At 35.9% G+C, this 21,661-nt stretch overlaps 1 protein-coding gene across 2 annotated transcripts in view; it reads left to right on the top strand.

Moving 5' to 3' along the window:
* SLC9C1 (solute carrier family 9 member C1) overlaps nucleotides 1-21,661 on the top strand; it is a 109,443-nt gene that overhangs the window by 26,313 nt on the left and 61,469 nt on the right. For both annotated transcript variants that reach the window (XM_045502030.1, XM_045502031.1), the window contains 5 exons: nucleotides 2,326-2,451; nucleotides 7,111-7,272; nucleotides 11,748-11,847; nucleotides 17,416-17,559; nucleotides 18,792-18,966. In XM_045502030.1, the coding sequence (XP_045357986.1) occupies nucleotides 2,326-2,451; nucleotides 7,111-7,272; nucleotides 11,748-11,847; nucleotides 17,416-17,559; nucleotides 18,792-18,966 (707 nt within the window). The remainder of the gene's footprint in view (nucleotides 1-2,325; nucleotides 2,452-7,110; nucleotides 7,273-11,747; nucleotides 11,848-17,415; nucleotides 17,560-18,791; nucleotides 18,967-21,661) is intronic.

The raw sequence follows: 21,661 nt of genomic DNA, 5'->3' as shown, positions 1-21,661 counted from the left end.
CACACACACACACACACACACACACAAATCTAAGAGACTAATTCAAGAAAAACAATAACCTAATTTGTTTTCTCACACTTTTTAGTAACACAAACTAGAACATTTGTTTTGAAATAAAATTTTAATATGTCATGCATGTGAGTGTGCGCGCGCACACACACACACACATACACACTTCTCATTTTATAACCATTATAGGGGGAGAAGCTACTGGAGGGAAGTAGAAATAGAATAGAGGAGACACATCAATCTACCTAAATGAATAAAGGAATGCCAATTCTCAAATCAAAGAGATTAAGATTGTGAGGTAAGAGTTTTGGTGCCTGGGTGGCTTAGTCGGTTAAGCGTCAGACTTCGGCTCAGGTCGTAATCTCAAAGTTGGCCAGGCTCTGTGCTGACAGTTCAGAGCCTGGAGCCTGCCTCGGATTCTGTGTCTCCCTCTTTTTCTCCCCCTCCCCCACTCATGCTCTGTTTCTGTCTCTCTCTCAAGAATAAATAAACATTAAACAAAATGGTTTAATTAAAAAAGAAAAACAGAAAGGAGAGGAGGCCCCAGCATCTATCCCCCAGCCCTGCCTCTATGGGATTCTGTCAGTTCCCGCCCCTTTTCCACTCACAGGACTTAGTGAAGTTTTGTGCTACCTGACAGCATCACATACTTCTTTCAACTTTATAATCTTGTAATCTAGTTAGTAATCCAGTGATTGCCTGGCCTATCATTGCTGAATGTAAATTATTGGGTTATCTTCCAAAGTTATGCTCATACGTTTTGGCCATCTTGCCGTGACTTTTGGAATATTGTTTTTCTCCTCACTTTGTAGTTTTTAAAAAAATAAAAATAAAGTACTTTTCTCTTGGCAACATTTTTGCCTGAGTTGACAAAGCAAGATTTTTATATTTGTTTTCTTTTACTCCCGCACACCTACAAAATCTGCCTATGCTTATGAGTGCATGAGTAACTTCACACCATCTTGAGCTTTCGATGGTCTGTTGACTCTTATGCCCCCATGTCAGTTGTGTATTTTCACATATTTACAATTTGTTATAGTTCTATTTTCCAAGTTGGAATAATTATATAACAGTACCAGTTAGTTTTTTCTCAGTAAAGAACAACTCTGAGTTTCAACAACTGAGTAAGAAAAAACACAGTGGCTTCAAACAACAGTTATTTATTATTTTTCGTGAGTCTGGCAGTTGCGATGATACGGCCTGGGCTCACTAATGAATCTACAGTCAGATGGAAGATCATCCAGGGGCTAAGTGATCTAGGATGGACCCTTGGAGAAATCCACCTTTCTTCCACATATTTTCACAATCCTCCAGTAGCACAGCCAGGGGACATTATAGTGGTGGTGGCAGAGGTACCCGAGATAGGAAACAAAAATCCTTCCCAAGCCTCTGCTTGCATCAAGTCTCATAACAGAACAGACTAGATCTCTTAGAGGAGAGAAACTGTAGTTTTACAGGAAAGGGCATGGATGCATAATGAGGTGAAGAATTAGACCATCAGTGCACTTCCCCTCCACAAGAACACACTGCCTTGACTTGACTTGTCTTGCAACAGCATACTTAGTGTGTTAGGTTGTGATCATAGAATGGTTGGGTCATGAAATAACATTTCCTTCATACAGACATCTAGAAAGTCATTAAAGATGCTCAAAGTTACAGTTTTGTCGCTACCAGCATATTTAATAGAGAAAAATGATCATTGATCGCTAAACTTAGAGTATCGCCACAAGCGGAGGGAAATTAGGATGGGAGTACATAATATGAGGGTGCTTTCCATTTCATAGAGCTTAATCTCTAAAACCTTTGACAGGAATGTATGGAAAAGTCAGAGAATTTCTAATCATAGTGAGATTATCTTGACAATTGCATGAATACTTTGCTTAGGCACCATGTTATAAAGCTTGGCTTATGAATTTCCTTTATCCCTCTGTCATTGTTCCTTATCTTGCCTTAAATATATAATGTGTATTTATATTGACTAAATCACCAAATTAAAAAAATAATGAACTTCATGTTTTCATCTGGGCTTTAAAACAGGCAATAACAGCTCTAGCTTATTATCTTAGTTAAATAAACCATACTCAACCACAATAAATTTGGTTCCTAATTATGGAAGTCTAGACTTAACTTAAAGTTGATATATAATTAAATTTCCTTGAAGGGAGTTTTCAAATATGACTAAAGTCTATTTAAGTATATGGGAAAAGTATGTGATATAAATCTATAGATAAGAATATACTTCTACTTGCTAATAAAAGTTTAATCTTTAATATTGATGATTTTCTTTAGTGAAACAAAATATTTTCTTTTCCATAGGTCTTTCTAGAAGCCTCACCAATTTAATTAATGGAGAAAGTCTGATGACCTCTATAATGTCTTTGATTATGTTTAATAGTATTGAGGATATTAATGGCAACCTACAAAAGGGGAACAATTCATTAGGTAAGGACCTATTTTTTCCCTAAATTTCTTAAAATTGGAATCTTGTATTTTCTAAAAGCTGACATGGATATTGTAATCTTTTACCATAATTTATGCTTGTACAAATATAATCGTGAGCATTAGTATAATGATTTACCCTTTACAAAGCACTACCACATATCTCTTATTTAATATTCGTTGTGGTTTTATTGTGAGACTCGGTTGAGACTTCATGAGGACGCTTATAGGGGAAGCATTCTACAGACCTAGGCTGAGTCCAAATGCTCAACAACAAGAACATGAGAGATGTTGTTTTCTATGAGTTGAAGATGAACTCGGAAGACAAGCTAGGCAGTGCACCTGCTGGTGGTGAGAGGGATACAGCCGTTGCCATTGGCTTCACTGGGGCAACATGGAAAGCTGTCAGCTTAAAGAGCAAGTATGAGTGACATGGCCATCTTCAGGGCCTGAGAACAGGGCTTTAAGCAGAGAGATTGCAAGGCCTTCATGAGTTCATTTACCACATTCAGAAAACCCTGAACCTAAGTATCGTTGATTACTTTATCATATGTCTGTGTATTTTATATATATAATGAATGATACATGTACACTATGATGAATGATTATAAAATATATAGATGTATAATTATCACTCAGGACAGGAAATATAGTGTCACCAGCAATCCCAGAACCATCTTATATGCCCCTCCCTGATCAAAACCCCATACCCTCTTCCTGCAACAGTGGTTCTCAGAGGATAGTCACTACCTTGGGCAGGGCGGTGGGAGAGGGTGTCCACAGGACCCTTTAAGGATGTTTATGAAGTCAAATATTTTCAAAGTAATATTAAGAAGTTATTTACTGGGGCGCCTGGGTGGCGCAGTCGGTTAAGCGTCCGACTTCAGCCAGGTCACGATCTCGCGGACCGTGAGTTCGAGCCCCGTGTCAGGCTCTGGGCTGATGGCTCAGAGCCTGGAGCCTGTTTCCGATTCTGTGTCTCCCTCTCTCTCTGCCCCTCCCCCGTTCATGCTCTGTCTCTCTCTGTCCCAAAAATAAAATAAACGTTGAAAAAAAAAAATTAAAAAAAAAAAAAAGAAGTTATTTACTTTTTTTAGTGTGCTGCTATTTGCACCAATTTTGGAAAAGTGATGATTAGAGGCTCCTGGAGAAAATTCTTGACGTATACTATTCCACTCACTGGATGTCTTTTGTGCCCTAAGGCCTTCTGTGGCATTATCTGATTTCACCCTTCTATCATCCTGAAAAAAGAGCATTTAAGCGGTGCTTCCAGACTGCATTCTAGTGCATCAAAGGGGTCTTTAAGATGACAAATAATATGTTATATTGGAGCCAGATCCTTCTACTACCCCCTTTCCCCAGCAATTAAGTATATCTCAAATTACTTTTCTAATCACTCAGGAAGAGGACGTTTTAGCTATAGGTAGTGGCTTTCATGGTCCCTGGAAACTACCTCGCTGTTGGGCAGCCAATGTTCCTGTTTACCTCTCTTCTGACCCATCTTTGCCTTACATCTTTATAATCAATGCCTAAAACTAAGAATTAAAGATTATTTTTTCTGAAGAACACACATTCTAGGGATCATCACCCCTCTCATGTCTTCCTCAAGGGAGCTCGTCCACATGGTGGACAGTTACCCTATTTGGGCATCAGGAGAACCCACCTTTAGCCTTGCTCTATATCCAGTTAGCTTACCCAGGCCATGGCAACTTGGAACATCTGTGGTGAACCTGGAAACCCAATTTAGCACAGGAAGGTACATCTTCTTTAAGTGCTTCATATATTCCATCTGTGGTATGTGAGAAAGTCTAACCACCATAGACATTCAACCTCTTCCAAAATCCAGACCACACAAGCAAGTGATATAATATGTCACTCAGAGAGTTTTTACCATAAGACCTCCTGCAGATAGGGCTTTCCTGAAGAAGACCAGGGTGAGCAACACAGAGAGGTCTATGTTCAGAAACATCTTAAAAACTCAAGGACCACTCTTGGGGGAAACTGAAAAATGCAGAGAGGTATCATCATACGCGCTGGTTGGAAGGATCCATGCCCAGGCCCAAACTTGGTCCAATATTTTACTAAGCTCCATTTAAGATAGTAAATATTAACCACAGAATGTCAGAGAACCTTATCAGAGTTGACATCTACAGTCTAATCGAAAGAACATTTTTTATATTCACTGGCAAGTCAAAAGAATATAGGGGGGTACTGATATGGAAATTCATTCATTAACCCATTCATTCATTCATTAATACAACAATTATTTATTGATATGTACTATGTGACAGTTACTATTCCAGGCCTTAGTGCTTCAACCATGAACATAATAGTCCCTGCTTTCACAGAGTTTGCTTCATAATTTTGATAATAATTAATGGAATAGAATTTTGTGTTTAGGTTTCACAGGAGTAAATACTATAAGTAGTCACTCTACAATAATAAAAACTCTGCTGAAGGAGGAAGAGAACAGTGAACTTATCCCCTCAGCCCTTAGGAGTTTCTCTGAATTTTTAACAGCTTTGAAAGAAAACTTTCCTTTAAGAAAAAAGATGTATGACAAGATTTGCTGATATTTCATTTATACCAATTGACACAATAGTGAATTAATAATTTTTGGATAACTCAGATAATAATTATTACCTTTAAAAACTCATGCAATTATTTAAACAGTGTTGCTCTGTCTTTTGAAGTTAGAGCATTTTTCATAAAGAGAATTAAGAAGAGTTACTGTACTTAGAGGTCTGTCTTTTCCAATTTGCATGTTAGGAGTTTAAAAAAGTTGTAAGAAATACTGGATTTGCTTTGAGGTTTTTCCCAGTCTAATAATTCCATTCAGTAAATATTTTCCTGATTAGAAACTATTTTCCTTTCTTAAAAAAGAAACTGGGGTGCTTGGGTGGCTCAGTCAGTTAGTCATCTGACTTCAGCTCAGGTCATGATCTCACAGGTAGGTTCCTGAGTTCAAGCCATGCTTCAGGCTCTGTGCTGACAGCTCAGAGCCTAGAGACTGCTTCAGATTCTGTGTCTCCATCTCTCTCTTCTCCTCCCCCACTCACACTCTGTCTGTCTCTCTTTCTCTCTCTCAGAAATAAACATTAAAAAGAGAAGAAGAAAGCAACTTTCTTCTTTTTTGTTTATTTATTTTATTTTGAGAGAGAGTGCGAGCATGTACCTGCATGCCTGTGAGTGCAAGTGGGGGAGGGGCAGAGAGAGAGGGAAACAAATAATCCCAAGCAGGATCCAAGCTGTCAGCGCAGAACCTGACATGGGGCTCGAACTCTTGAACCATGAGATCATGACCTGAGCCCAAATCAAAAGTCGGACACTTAACTGACCAAATCACCCAGGCACCTCAAAAAAGAAAGCAACCTTCAAATTGGGTCTTCTAACTCCCATTCCCTGCATCCTTCTGAAACCAGAGTCAACCTCCATTCTTTGTTTCAGTTGCAGGAGGTACTAGACTCCCCAGATTGCCATTATGGGTAACCCCATGCCTTGAACAGGTATGACCTAGAAGGCCACTCCTGAAACTCCCCTCCCATGTTCATACTATCTCTACAGATGCTACATCTTTCCAGTTAGCAGACCTAGAAACATGGGCACAGGACTAGGTAAGAAGGAATCTAAATTGTCTCAGCACTCTGAGCAGTGTCCTCTCCCACAGTGGACGTTTATAAATGGGACTCATAAAAGATTTTTTTCTTTTTCATTTTGCCACCTCAGAACACAGTTCAAGATTTACTTATTCCCAAATTTAGTCTCGCTTTTTGTTGTGGTTGCTCTATTTTCTGTTGGCCATTCTTTGTTTTCATTTCGTTCTTGCTCTCCATCTATTCTGTTGCAGTTGACCCTTCTGCTTTCCTGACCCCAGGACCTGCTTTTATCTGTGATTCAAATTCTATTCCTCTGTTCCTCACCCTGTAAAAGTGGGGGGATTTCCTCACCCACTGGCATGCCTGATTTAGCAACCAAGGCCATCAAGGGCTTAGGCTTCCTGTTTTCCTGGGAAGGACGTCATAACGATTGTGGAAAGAAATTTGGCAAAATATGACAATATCAGTAAAGGAGCAACTATTCTTTAGTGCAAATTCCACTTCTGGAGCCTAAGGAAGTAATCAGAGAAGTACAAAAAACCATGTGCAGAAATATACACAATATACAATGCAGCATTTTATCAGGGAAAAAAACTGGAAGCAAATGAAATACTCAACAATAAGGAACCAATCAGTTGCTTTGACAAGCCACAACAATACAGGAGATTCACTAAGCTGGGACCCAGAGGCATTCCTTTTCTGTATTTCCTGTGTGTATCATGTTAGATATAGAATATAAGTTCCAAGAGTTTGGGGACTTTCTACTTCTTATTCATTACTGTATCTCCAAAATTTATTACACTGTTTGGCACTGAATAAATGTATATTTCTTACTGGGGATCGAAAGAAGCTCTTTAATGAAACTGACTGAATTTTGCCAACTTGTATGGCTCTCAGCGTTTGAATAGAAACTCTTTCAATGTAGGAATAAGAAAATGCCATACATCTACCCCAATGGCTAGTTTTAAAGATAGGAACAAAAAGAAAAGTTGACCCAGATTATCACTTAAAATTAAGATCAAGTAAGCTCTATTAACTATTTTCTGTTTGTTCCCCTTTCTTTCAGTTTTTGACATCCTATTTGAACTTTGGTCTTATTTTCTAGCAAGTTTCTTGTTTGGAATTCTGAGTTCAAAACTGATCCAATTGTGGATGGCTACTGTTTTTGGTGATGATGTCAATCACATAAGTCTCAGCTTGTCAATTCTGTACCTCATCTTTTTTATTTGTAAGTCTGGGGCCTATGCCTAAAATTAAATGACACAAAAAAACTCAATACAAAGATATGGGAAGATACATACCAGGCAAAGTTGGTAAAATAAACCATTCAATTTATCTGGAGGAATGTTTTTTTAAAATAACCTATCAGAAGAGATAAAAATATTAGTATCTATACAACAGAAATCAATGTGTCAAGATATATAAAGTAAATGCCATTATAAAAGACAAAAGAATTTGACAAAATCACAATTTCAATGAGATACTTTATCATGCCTTTCCCAGATAATTTCATAACCAATTGAACAGAAAATAATTATGGCTATAAAAAGATATAAATAAACACTTAAGTGTTTGGTTTATAAGATATACAGTCTTATCTCCCCAAACCAAATACATATCCTTTACATATATACCTGTAGACCATTTACGGAAATGAACTAGACTCAAAGAGCATTTTAATAAAATCCCAAATATTGTTCAATCACAATGCAATTATAATTTACTAATTACAAAAGGAGCGTCTTTAAAAATAGTCATTCTAACAGCCTGAAATTAAATATACTTTTCTGGACAGCTTTTAGATCAAAAAGGAAATCAAAATAGAAGTTTCATATCAAGTAAGTCTAAATATTAGAAAATCTATCAATATTATTAATCCCTTTGCCACCATTTCTTCCTCACAGGAGTATGGTAGTTATTAATCATTCATCATATTATTGTTTTCTGATGCAGCCTCAGAATCTCATTCAACCCTGCTCTTCAAAACAGCCCTCCAAAGGACTTGGAGTTAGCATGTGCAGTAAATATAGTAAAATGGTTTGTGAACATAATTCTTTCCAGAAACATGCTTATAATCCACAGCACTTTGTTTATCAAAGTGAATTTCAAGAACCATTCGCCCAGTTGTGAACACATGGTGTTTGGTGTCGCATACTACTTGTATGGCAAGACATCACTTGTTTATCAAGTTAAAATTTCTTAGAAATGTTTGCTCATTTTGTGGAACACTCACAGAATAAGTTATTCGCAATCCAAGGTTTTACTCTAATACCTAGTTATCTAGTTACCAACTTATACTGTGCGCTTTCATTTACATTTAGGAGTAAAACAGTTGCCTATTCTCATATTGATGATTTAAAGTAGCTCTGGAAGCTTTAGCTAATGCAATAAGAAAAAAAAAACAAAAAAGACATTTATCCATAATTTTAAAAGAGAAAATGATTTCATTAGTGACAACATTTTAAATTACATAGAAAACTCAAAAGAATTAATTAGTAAACTAAGCCCAAAAGGCTTTTTAATAGCTTGATATAAGATAAATATACAAAAAAAATCGTGTTCTTATAAGCCAGCAGTAGTTAGTTAGAAAATATAATGAAAATTTGATACTCGTTACATTGGCAAAAAGTTATAAAATATAAAGGAATAAACTTAAGAAGTTTGAGTCTAAACATGGAAAATTATAAGAGTTTACTGAGAAATATAAAATTGGAATAAACCGAAACAGAGAAAATCTTTTTAGAATTGCTAGACTAACAAGAGTCATTATTTTCATGTCTGAGGAAGGAAAGGTAGAATATAGGATCTTGAGGCTTCCTAACTTATCAGGAGATTAAAGCCAATTATAACCAAGTGAGTTTATAGAATCAAGTTAATGAATTAATAGACATCTAGGGAACAGCCAGTACAGATACATTCATCACGTACTACTTGAATTGTGGATACCTAAATTTCTACAAAAATATATTCCAGAAAATATAATTTTTCTCTAACATTAATTAGTAAGTGAGCATAGCCTCAAGGTTAAGGGTTATACCCCCCAAAATAATTATAAACTTTTAGAGTTAAAATGTCTCTATAAATATTTTAGAAAGAAAACTTCTAGGACAGAATTTCCTGAAAACAAGGTACAGAGGAAATATAAATCTAATGTAAAAGGACTTTCACTCCGACCTGGCTTAATGTTCATATTATTAGTATCTTCAAGATATTCCCTATAAATATTTTCCAGGTGTCACTGTTACCTAATAAATTACAATGACTAGTCCAGGACTTGATCTCCTCAAAGTGCCTATGTCCACATTTTCCTCTTCTTTTATAATTCAAAACTGACTAACCAAAGTGTTAGTTCCTGGCTTAAGGTACCATTTCTAGCCAGGACTAAACTAAAGAATATAAAACTTGTAATTTTCCATCTCTGGAAGGGAAAGACTCGGTAGTGTGATAATGATACCAATTTCATAAAATTAAAATGTATTACGGTCCGAATTAAATAATAGAAATTTGAGGGGAGGGGTTGAAATTTTACAAAACAATTTGAAATATCATCTGGAAATACTAAATGTGAGAATAGACAAGATAGTTTAAAAAAAAAAAAGTGGAGAACTTTCTCTACTAGGTAGGTATTAAATATTTAACAAGCCACCAGTAATTAAAATACAACTGTTGTAACAAAGCAATGTAAAGTACGCCAAAGAGATGGAAGGGAAAATAACTGATCCAAATACACCTGGTAATTGACAAGTAATGGCAATATGATAAAGGTGGAATATCCACAATACTCTTTACTATTAAAACAAATTTTAATTTTAATTTTTATTTTTATTTATTAACTAGAACAGAGTCTGCTAAACAGTAAGTGGAAAAAAGAAACTAGTTACAGAACTCTATTACTGTACAATCTCATTATAGCTTTTTTTACTGTGTGACTTTGTGTGCATGTATGCTTGATGTATGCCATGGTGAGTGTTCACTGGGAACTCACTCCCCTGCTCTCAAAGATCTTGATCCAATTATCTTAAATTCCCAGTTCTTTAGCCTCTGAGCACCCAAAGATCTATCTCCTCATGATTTCTGAAAAATTTTGTAGGTTAGCTCTTCATGATCTCTGCTACCTCCTTTTAAATATATAGATGTTTTTGGTTCTTAGTAAATTTTACTGAAGATGGGGACAAGGAAGCTCATAAGGGAAGTTACATTATGTAATTCATGATTTTATAAAACCTGATAGCTACCTTTAATCTCACTTTTCCATGTTTCCTGCTTAATTTTTACCACTTGTGTCCAGTATTGTAATTCAGCAAGTATCCTTTAATACTTGAAGCTCCTTTTTGGGTCTCATTCTCTATTCTCAACTAGCTTATCAAATTATTTCTTCTGAGAAAATGTAGTCCTCTCCATTATAGAAATTCCAATAAATTTTTTGCTAAATTATACCTATCCTGCTTGACTTAGAGTGGGCCTATGTGTTAATAAACCCATCATAAGTTGAAAATTTCGTAAGTCAAAAATGCATTTAGTATATCTAACCTACTGAACATCATAGCTTAGCCCAGTCTACCTTAAACCTGCTCAGAACATTTACATTAGTCTACAGTTGGGCAAATCATCTCATACAAAGTCTATTTTATGATAAAGTAGACCTCATGTAATTTATTGAGTGCTGACTCAAAGAGAAAACCAGAATGGTTGTAAGTGTGTTGGTTGTTCACCCTCATGATCGCCTGGCTGATTGGGAGCTGCAGCTCACTGCCACTGCCCGGCATCACAAGAGGTTATGTTCCCGCATATTGCTAGACTGAGAAAAAAAAATCAATATTCAAAATTTGAAGTGCCATTTCTACTGGATGCATACTGCTTTCACACCATTGTAAAGTCAAAAAATTATAAGTCAAACTTGCATAAGTTGGGGATGATCTGGACCTGAAGCCTGGGTCGTTGAATTATGGGTCCTCTTTTAAAAAATAAAAATTAAAAAATTTATATATATATATATATATATATATATATATATGTATATATATACACACGTGCACACATATATATATAATCTCTATACTGTACCATATTATTGGGATTTTTTACATTGATAATATGCTACTTTCATATTGCAAGGGGGAATATAACTCTACTACAGCTACTTTTAAGAATATTCCAGTTTTTCATGCTTTTCATTCTCACACAGTAAATGCACCCAAACAAAATTAAACTGGGGAAGTATATCCTTATTGGGTTTCTACCAGTTTGACTCCCTTAGTCCTGCCACAAAGTCAAACCATTTCTATCTCCTACTGTCTCCCAAGAAAGAAAGCATATGAAGTGGGCTAGTCCAAAGAACTCATTTGCTCACTTCCATTTTATCCCTCCAGAGCCCCTCTAAAAACATAACTCCTGTAGAGGGTGCTTTGGCTGCACGAGAACACAGTAAAAGAGTTTTATGAGCTTCAAATTGTTGGCAATGATCTGAAGCCAAAACTGTGCAAGAATGTTAGACGCCACAATACAGTTGGGTGTGAATCTGAGGAGGAAGAAGGACAATAGGTGGTGGTAATAACCTGCAATATAATCCAGTTGAAACCAAGTAGGGTAGCCTCTCTATAAAGTTACTATACTATCAAGATATCTGATATTTTCATCTTGAGCAAAATTTGTACCACTGTTGATCTTAAATTAATACTTTATATTTATTTCTTTTTAAAATAGGTGAACTAGTTGGAATGTCTGGAATATTTACCCTGGCCATTATGGGACTTTTTTTAAATTCTACCAGTTTTAAACCAGGAGTTGAAGAACTTCTTCTAGAGTGAGTAGCTAGCGTATTTTCATATTTTTTCATGCATTGGCCGCTATAATATTGTAATAATAGCTATATCTATATCTACATATCTATCAAAGTAAGATATTGACTTGAAAACTACTCAATAAAAACCTTTCCTAGAAACTCTATTGCTTGTGTCTTCTAATCCTCTAATTTTAGGCAAAATTTGTAACCTTACCTGAGTTCATGTTGGCTCTATTTTCCCCCTAATTCCCCCAAGTCTCTGACCATCTACTCGGTAATTCCCAGTATAATCCCACTAGACAAGGCGAGGACTAAGGTAAGGCAAGCGAGACACTCATCAGAAGCACAAAATTTAAGAAGGTGCCAAAAGACTCAGTAATCAAGATAAATAATCTTTTAATGCAATACTTTTTGGGGGCGCCTGGGTAGCTCAGTCAGTTAAGCGTCTTTCTTCGGCTCAAGTCATGATCTCAAAGTTCATGGGTCTGAGCCCTGCGTCTGATCTGTGCTGACAGCTCAGAGCCTGGAGCCTGCTTCAGATTCTGTGTTCCCCTCTCTCTCTGCCCCTCCCCTGCTCACAATCTGTCTCTCTTTCTCAAAAATAAATAAACATTTTTTAAAATTTTTAATTAAATTTTAATGCATTATTTTTGAGAAAAAAAAAAAGAAATTAATGCAAAAAAACCCTGGTGAAAATGTAAACATTTTAAAGAAATATTAGAACAAGACTACTGATAGTTCCTTCTGCTTCAAGCTCCAATATGGCTCAGCCTGGCGCTGCTGCTAGAAGACCAATATTTTAAGGACAATGAAGAGATGGCATGCAAAGCAAATTAAAAGATAAAGCTAGGGCATTTGAAGAGGATTGGCAGTGTTATAAAAGAAAATGTGGCCATATGTACAAATTTACAAATTGTGCCCTGCTCAAGGGCATCCAGCTTAGGGGAGAGTGGAATTTGTGCCAGCCTGCTAGAAGGGTGCTTTCTGTAATGATACAACACACAGGCTGAGAACTTGACTTAACTCGCACAATGACAACATAGAGTAACAGAGGCCCTGAACGTAATCAATGATTTTTGGAGTTTTGCAGAATGTTATAGAAGATATAATAAACTCAGAAGTCAGAAGTTTGAAAGTATAGAATCTTAATAGAATTTTGGAACTCTTTATTAAAATTTCATGTCAATTACAAAGGAAGCCAATTGTACCAACACCTAGGCAGAATTACTTGGGCCACAATTAATTATTGTAGGAAGAAATAAAAATGTTACATGTTTTAAATCTGATTTTGGGAAGTGATTCTGAAGTCTCCCTTCACCTTTTTGCTCTAACTAAATGCTGGATCTCCCCTGAAGGCATTTACTCCCTTGCTTTCTTTAGAAGTTGTTTTTCTCACCCGTATCCTGGGTACTACTGAGCCTAGAGTTGAGGCTGGTGATCTTTCTATACCTTAAAGTCATTTCTAGATCATACTTTCTCATTCTTCCCGAGAAGAACCCAGTTTTGAAGCTGGTTCTTTTGAATGCCATCAGATTTTACTATCTGCCACTCTCTTGACTGTAGTTATGTCTAGATCCCTGAATCACACTCTCCATTTCGTGAAGATATTGACCGTCCTCTCACTGTGACTCTCCAGCACCATTACCCCATCACCATTCTCAGTGATTTCAGTTTATACCCACAGTTGATCCTTCTATTCCACCTTTCAGTTCCTGGACCTCCTCTCTTCCCATGAGCCTGTTCAGCCCCCCTGCTTCAGCCACCCACGTACATGGTCATATAATTGAGCACATCATAATCTCAATGTTAAGAATCTTACTGTCAAAGATATGACATGTGTCAGGTCCTACTCTCCAAGACAGTAAAAACCTAAGATGACAATAGCAAATCCTCCTATATTCTACAACAACCTGCTGCAGGGCCTTGTGACTCTCCAAGAGGATCATCATCTCCCATGTTTTCAGCTTACAGCCTCTAGGACCCAGATTTGAACAGTTCTGCAAATATGCTGACACTACACTGTGTCAATCTTATGACCTTTTACTGATCTTCATCCACCTCACTTCCTTCTTACCCAAATCATTTCTTTTGTTTAAAACCACCTAATAACTTCTCATCTCTTTTGGTAACAGGTAAGATCTTTTTAAAAATTTTTTTTTTTTTACCTTTTTTAAATTAATTTTCAAAATTAAATCCCAGTTAACATGTAGTGTAATAATGGTTTCAGGAGTAGAATTTAGTGATTCATCACTTACATATAACACCCAGTGCTCATCCCAACAAGTGCCCTTCTTAATATCCATCACCTACTTAGCCCATTCCCCTACCCAACACTTGAGAGCAACCCTCAGTTTGTTCTCTGTACTTAAGAGTCTTTAATGGTTTGTCTCTCTCTCTGTTTTAATCTTATTTTTGCTTTTCTTCCCCTATGTTCATCTATTTTGTTCCTTAAATTCCCCATATGAATAAAATCATATTTTTATTTGTCTTTCTCTGACTGACTTCTTTCACTTAACATTATACACTCTAGTTCCAACCACATTGTTGCAAATGGCAAGATTTCATTGTTTTTGATGGCTGAGTAATATTCCATTGTACATATATACCACTATTTCTTTGTCCGTTCATCAGTAGATGGACATTTGGGCTCTTTCTACAATTTGACTATTGTTGATAGTACTGCTGTAAACATTGGGGTGCATGTGCCCCTTTGAATAAGCATTTTTATATCCTTTGGATAAATACCTAGTAGTACAATTGTTGGTTTGCTGGATAGTTCTACTTTTAATTTTTGAGGAATCTCCATACTGTTTTCCAGGGTGGCTACACCAGTTTGCATTCCTGAACAGTGGTAGAATAGGTGGATAAAGGTGTCCTCTTTCTCCGCATCCTTGCCAACATCTGTTGCTGCCTGAGTTAATTTTAGCCATTCTGACAGGTGTGAGGTAGTATCTCATCGTGGTTTTGATTTCTATTTGTCTGCTGATGAAGGATGAGCATTTTTTCATGTGTCTGTTAGCCATCTGGATGTCTTCTTTGGAAAAGTGTCTATTCATATCTTATGCCCATTTCTTCACTGGGTTATTTGGCTTTTTGGGTGTTGAGTTTGATAAGTTCTTTATAGATTTTGGATACTAACCCTTTATCTGATATGTCATTTGAAAATATCTTCTCTCATTCTCTTGGTTGCCTCTTAGTTTTGCTGATTGTTTCCTTCACTGTGCAAAAGCTTTTTATCGTGATGAGGTTCCAATAGTTCATTTTTGCTTTTGTTTCCCTTGCCTCCAGAGACATGTCAAGTAAGAAGTTGCTGCAGCTAAGGTCAAAAAGGTTCTTATCTGCTTTCTCCTCTAAGATTTTGATGGCTTCTTGTCCTATGTTTAGGTCTTTCATCCATTTTGAGTTTATTTTTGTGTCTGGTGTAAGAAAGTACTCCAGGTTCATTCTTCTGCATGGAGCTGTCCAGTTTTCACAACACTTTTTGCTGAAGAGATTGTCTTTTATCCATTGGATATTATTTCCAACTTTGTCAAAGATTAGTTGGCAATACATCTGTGGGTCTATTTCTGGGTCCTCTATTCTGTTCCATTGATCTGAGTGTCTGTTTTTTAGCCAGTGCCATACTGTCTTGATGATTACAGTTTTGTAATACAGCTTGAGTCCAGAATTGTGATGCCTCCAGCTTTGGCTTTCTTTTTCAACATTACTTTGGCTATCTGGGGTCTTTTCTGGTTCCATACAAATTTTAGAATTGTTTGTTCTAGCTCTGTGAAGAATGCTGGTGTTATTCTGATAGGGATTGCTTTGAATACATAAGTTGCTTTGGATAGTATCGGTATTTTAACAATATTTGTTCTTCCAATCCATGAGCATTGAATATTTTTCCATTTCTTTGTGTCTTCTTCAATTTCTTTCATAAGCTTTCTATAGTTTCAGTGTATAGATTTTTTACCTCTTTGGTTGGATTTATTCCTAGGTATTTTATGGCTTTTGGTGCAATTGTAAATGGGATTGATCCCTGATTTCTCTTTCTGCTGTTTCATTAATTGGTGTATAGAAATGCAACCGATTTCTGTATGTTAATTTTATATCCTGTGACTTTCCTGAATTCAGGTATCAGTTCTAGCAGTTTCTTGATGGAGTCTTTTGGGTTTTCCACGTAAAGTATCATGTCATCTGCAAAGAGTGAAAATTTGACTTCCTCCTTGGTGATTTGAATGTTGGTCACAGCCTAGAGTAATTAGCCTAAATTCAGTCATAAAGAAAGTATTTTGAATGTTTTGACTTAACATTTCCTAATATAGGATGTTTTATATTGAATTTTTCTCTAATAATGCCTAGGTATTTGTGGTTCTTAAATATAGTTCAAAACTGAAAATTCTTATTTTTTTTAAGTTTATTTATTTATTTTGAGAGAGAAAGAGAGAGTAGAAGGGGCAGAGAGAGAGGGGGAGAGAGAGAGAAAATCCCAAGCCGGCTTTGCACCATCAGTGCAAAGCCCAGTGTGGGGCTTGAATTCACAAACCATGAGATCATGATCTGAGCTGAAGTCAGACGCTTAACTGACTGAGCCACCCAGGCACCCCTGAAAATTCTTACTAATGTAACAGGGAAAGATTTAATTTTTATACTGAATTTGTTTTTTGGCCAATCAGGAGTCCTGGAGAAAAAATAATCATTATCTTTAAAGGGTAACATATGGTTAAACCAAGCTACCTTCATCTCATAAAATGGTATTCATGTACCCTTCTAATCTTTTCAATTTATTTTTTTATGAATATAATATTGTGACGTTGAATACATAAAATTCATAGAATGTACACATGCTCACAAATCCCCAGTGGAAAATCTACAAAGGGCACTCATTAGAATAAAGGATTAATTTACATCTTCTAAGGACTAGCTAGATTTTAGGACAAGCCTTCATCCTATCATTGTGTAAAGCAGACTGGCAGTTTATTATTCCTTTTAAAGATAAATGATTTTAGCTCTTTCCAATGATACAAGGAGTTCACAATCAGTATTCTCAAGCTACATGAACCATAATGCCCAAATAAATTCTGTCAAATAGTACAACTACAACCAAAACATGTTTTCAAAATCAATCTAAAAGAAAGACACTAATTTACCCGTAGTGTAAACTGATTAAAGTTGCTTTAGAATTATTTATTTACTTGTCTGAGTGCTCCTCTCTTCCCAGTTATATTATAAGCCCCTTGAGTGTGTAAGTAAATGCATTAATTACCTTTATTTTCTTCTTCTTTTTCTTCTTCTTCTTCTTCTTCTTCTTATTATTATTATTATTATTTTAATGTTTCATTTATTTTTGAGGGGGCGCAGACAGAGGGGAGGGAGAATCTGAATCGGGCTCTGCACTGACAGCAGTGAGCCCAATAGAGGGCTCAAGCTCACAAGCCATGAGATCATGACTTGAACCAAAATTGGACGTTCAACTGACTGAGCCACCCAGGTGCCCTATCTTTATTTTTTTGACTAGACCTAGCACAATGCCTCACATAGATAAGCCTTGTGATAAATGTGTTAGATTAGTTAACTATAATTAACTACATTTTTTTTCTGAAAATGCAGATTCTGGAATTGTCTATCATTTGTTGCTTTTCTTATGGTGTTTACTTTCACTGGACTTCTAATTCCTGCACATACATATTTATATATATCATTTTCTGATATATATTATTCATTAAATATCTATTTCACACTTATTGTTTTAAGGTAAGAATTTCATTTGAATTTTTCTATTTATAAGGCATTGACTAAACCCAAAGAGATTTTTTAAATAGAAATGTTTCATTCCTTAGCATGAATATGAAGAATTGCCTTTTAAACTTGCCAAGGAATCACTAGCAAATTAGTGTTTTAGTGTTTTTTGTAACTGTATTAATTCCAGTTTTAACTGAATTTCAAAGCAATCTAAGCACTTTATAAAATTTTTGATAATTAGAAGGAAAAAAAACCTTTCATAATTGTACTACCTAGAGACAACTGCTATTAACATTTGGTATATTTCATCCAATGTTATCTTCCCGATGAGGTTTCATAAAGTTCAACACTGATCTTAAATAAAAATTCTATGTTGCTTTAGTTTGCCTAATATTATATAACAAATAATTTCCTGTTGTGATTAAATTATAGTTAGAAATAGCTTGTTAACAATCATAAGAATATCTTCTTTGTAAATGTCCTTTTTGCCTAAATAATTTTTGTAACTCTCTTTCAATGATAAGAGGTGGGAAAGAGTCTGCCCTTGCCCTTGGAAGGGAAGAGGAGGTTACACAGAGGAGGAACAACCACCATCACTGCAGTCTCAAGATTCTTCAATCTCCATCACTAGTGTTGTTAACATGCTGCTTCCATCTAGGAAAATTAATAGGGAGTTGACATCAGTTGGCTAGTGCCAAATAAATAGAAATGAGTCCAAAATTATGAGATACAACTAGTGTAAAATGTAGGAGATGTGCGATTAAAAGAAAAAAATAAAAATGAATTGGCCAATATTAGATAGATTCAGCAAGATTAAAATCTACAAAGGAAAAAAAAAGGAGGGCACTTTTTCCCTTCACTTCTCACTCATTAGATTTGCTTTTATTTCTTTTTGGGATCCAGAATAAAATATATCAACAAAGCATCTCTAACTTTTTCTTTTCTACCTCAAGAAACGCCACTCAAGGGTGATGTGGAATTAACCTTCTACAAACCTAACAGAAATAAATGAAGAGAATAATGCCATACTCTTGTATCTCTCCATGAAATGCCCTTCTGCCTGTTTGTTTGTTTGTTTGTTTGTTTGTTTTTTGGTGCCATGCTAACAGTGTGTGAAATATGGCTCATTTGTTTGAGAGTTGGTATTCCACAGGGAATATATTGGAGTAGAATGAATGAAATGGAGGTAGTGGTGAAAATATCTATGGCAACAATAACTTTTAAAAATCTCTTTTGTCTTCTAGACTTCTGGTTTTTCTATTAATGAGCCCTCTTTTGTCTCGACTTGGTCATGGGTTCAACTGGCGTTGGGCGTTCATAATGATCTGGAGTGAAATGAAAGGAACACCTAATATAAACATGGCTCTTCTCCTTGCCTACTCTGACCTTTCTCTTGGAACTGAGAGGGAAAAATCTCAAGTAAAGATAAATGATTTGTTTTTTTTGAACATATTATGAATACTGTTGCTGTGTACTTAAAATATATTTTAGTAGTGAGGTAGCTCATGCCACTTGGACTGTGGGAGTGATTTAGCCATGATGCCAAGATTGGATAGAGGAAGAACACCTGGCAACATTCCTCTTCCTGGGGAACATTCTGGCTTAGGAATTCCTAAATCCTTTCATTACACTCTTAAAATAGGTTTATTACAAAGGTTAAAGGAATTAAAACTTATAAATAATTTAAGGAACACCTGGGGGCTCAGTTGATAAAGCATCTAACACTTAATTTTGGTTCAGGTCATGATCTCATGGTCATGGGACCGAGCCCTGTGTATGGCTCTGTACTCACAGCATGGAGCTTGCTTGGGATTCTCTCTTCCTCTCTCTCTGCCCCTTCCCCATGTGCACAAGCACACACGCTCTCTCTCGGTGTCTCTCCAATAAATAAATGAACCTAAAAAATACTTATAAATAATTTAAAATAGTACCTGAAACAGAGTATGTACCTGATAAGTGTTTTTATTTTTACTTACTCCTAATACCCATTCGAGAAAAGCAGAAACCTGCTTATTATTGGCTCTATTGCTTTCTGTAACTTTGTGAAGCCACATTTAGTAATGCTAGGAATCAGAACATTTTAATTGTCAAGTGAAGTTACCTTTTCACTTACAGTTACCCCAAACTCTACCTAACAGAACATAATGGGCTTGACTCTCCCTCTACCTTATTTCAAGGTAAGATCATTACAAGGAGCTCTGTAAGAAATTTCCTGTGCGGATATCACAAACATCTAATACTTCCATTGTGGTGTTTTTTGTTTTTGTTTTCTTTTACACATAAATTCCAAATATAAAGGAAAGAGCATCCAGGGAATATTTGTGTGTCTAATTAGATAATAGTCCAAACATTAAAAAATTAAGCATTCAAACACTTCTTTTAAAACCAAAACTATCTACTATCCCATGACCTTCTCCTCCTTTTTAACCTATATACACATGCCTAAAGAATCAAGGTCAATTCCTTACCATACATATTGACCACTTCAATGGTAGACATCACGCACAGATCTGGGTTCTGAAATTTCTGGTTGACTGCTATTTGCTGTGTCACCATCACCAAGTTATTTAATTCCTACCTCATTGCACATGTCCGTTTCATCATTCTAAAAGGGACTTAATACCAATGGTTGAGGCACGTGGGTGGCTCAGTCAGTTGGGTGGCCAACTTCGGCTCAGGTCACGATCTCACAGCTTTGTGAATTCAAGCCCCGTGTCGGGCTCTGTGCTGACAGCTCAGAGCCTGGAGCCTGCTTCGGATTTGATGTCCCTCTGTCACACTGCCCCCACCCCCCTCAAGAATAAATAAACATTAAAAAAATTAAAAGATAATAATACCAATGGTTGTTTTAGCAAATGTTTACAAATAACTTTTTTAGGGGTCAGAGGGAGTCCTAATTTGTAGTATTTGCCAATTTCCATTGTGTAATCACTCTCACTAAGAGAACATCAATCAGCTCAATAACTTCCTGAAAATTTAATGATCAGCTCTCATGAACTGGGAAAAATCAGCTCTAGCACACCACTATCTCAAAGGGTTAGTATGAGAAATAGAAAATGTACATAAAATGCTTAATACATTGTTTAGCATATAGTAAATGTACAATAAATATGAGCTATGTTGATGATTATAATGCTTTGAGATAAAACCTTAGTAAATAAAATCATTTAGGGAGATGCCCTCACTAGAGTAGTAACTAGTTGAAAAGAAAGTAACACATCATTTAATTTGGCTGAACCCTATAGCTAACCTTTTAATACTTTTTAACACTCACAAAGCAGCACTAGAGTAAAGGTTAAAAATAACTTAATCTTGTGTCTACTACTCACAAGTTTATTGACCTTGGCTAAGTGACAGTGCCTAAGTTTCCCATCTGTGCAATTGGACAATATTGGTATTCACTTCACAGAACTGTTGTGAGGATTAAATAAGCCTGATATATCGTGCTCTATGCTTACTATATAGAAGTTAACTTTTATTACTATTAAATTAACAAACTTAGTGATCCTCAATTTTGGACGCACTTTAGAGTGCTTCAGGAACTTTTAGGAAATTATCAGTGCGTGTGGAATTCTGGCCACGGCCATGATGAATAGTGGATATCAGACTTATTTCCTATAGTAAACAACTATAAAACTGGTTAAAATATATGAAGCGATCGAATACAGTTTTCAAATTTTCTACAATTTTATAATAAACGAAAAACAGCCTAATTTTTTAAAACAGGCAAAAGAGATAAACATATACTTCACAAAGAAAGATATATCTACCACTAAGCACATTAAAAATGCTCAACATCACTTCTTTAGGGAAGTGCAAATTAAAACTACAATGAGAAACATAGTGTTCAATTTACATGAAGGTTTTAGAATTGGTAGTTCTTATCTATAGAAGTAGAAATCAGACCTCCTGTGGAGTAGGGGATTGATTGGCAAGGAGAACTAGAGATATTTGGGGGGGGGGGGCGGGATATAAGAATATTTTACATCTTGATAGGATTGAGGGTTATGTGGGTGTATACAATGTCAAAATTTATCAAATGGTAAACAAGTACATTTCAATGTGTGTACATTATACCTCAGTTTTTCTAATTACTAATGGGTGGGCTCCACCC

Source organism: Leopardus geoffroyi, chromosome C2 (assembly GCF_018350155.1).
Source record: "Leopardus geoffroyi isolate Oge1 chromosome C2, O.geoffroyi_Oge1_pat1.0, whole genome shotgun sequence".
Taxonomy (NCBI): Eukaryota; Metazoa; Chordata; class Mammalia; order Carnivora; family Felidae; genus Leopardus; species Leopardus geoffroyi.
The sequence above is the reverse complement of the archived record's forward strand: the minus strand, read 5'-3'. Positions and strand labels throughout refer to the sequence as shown.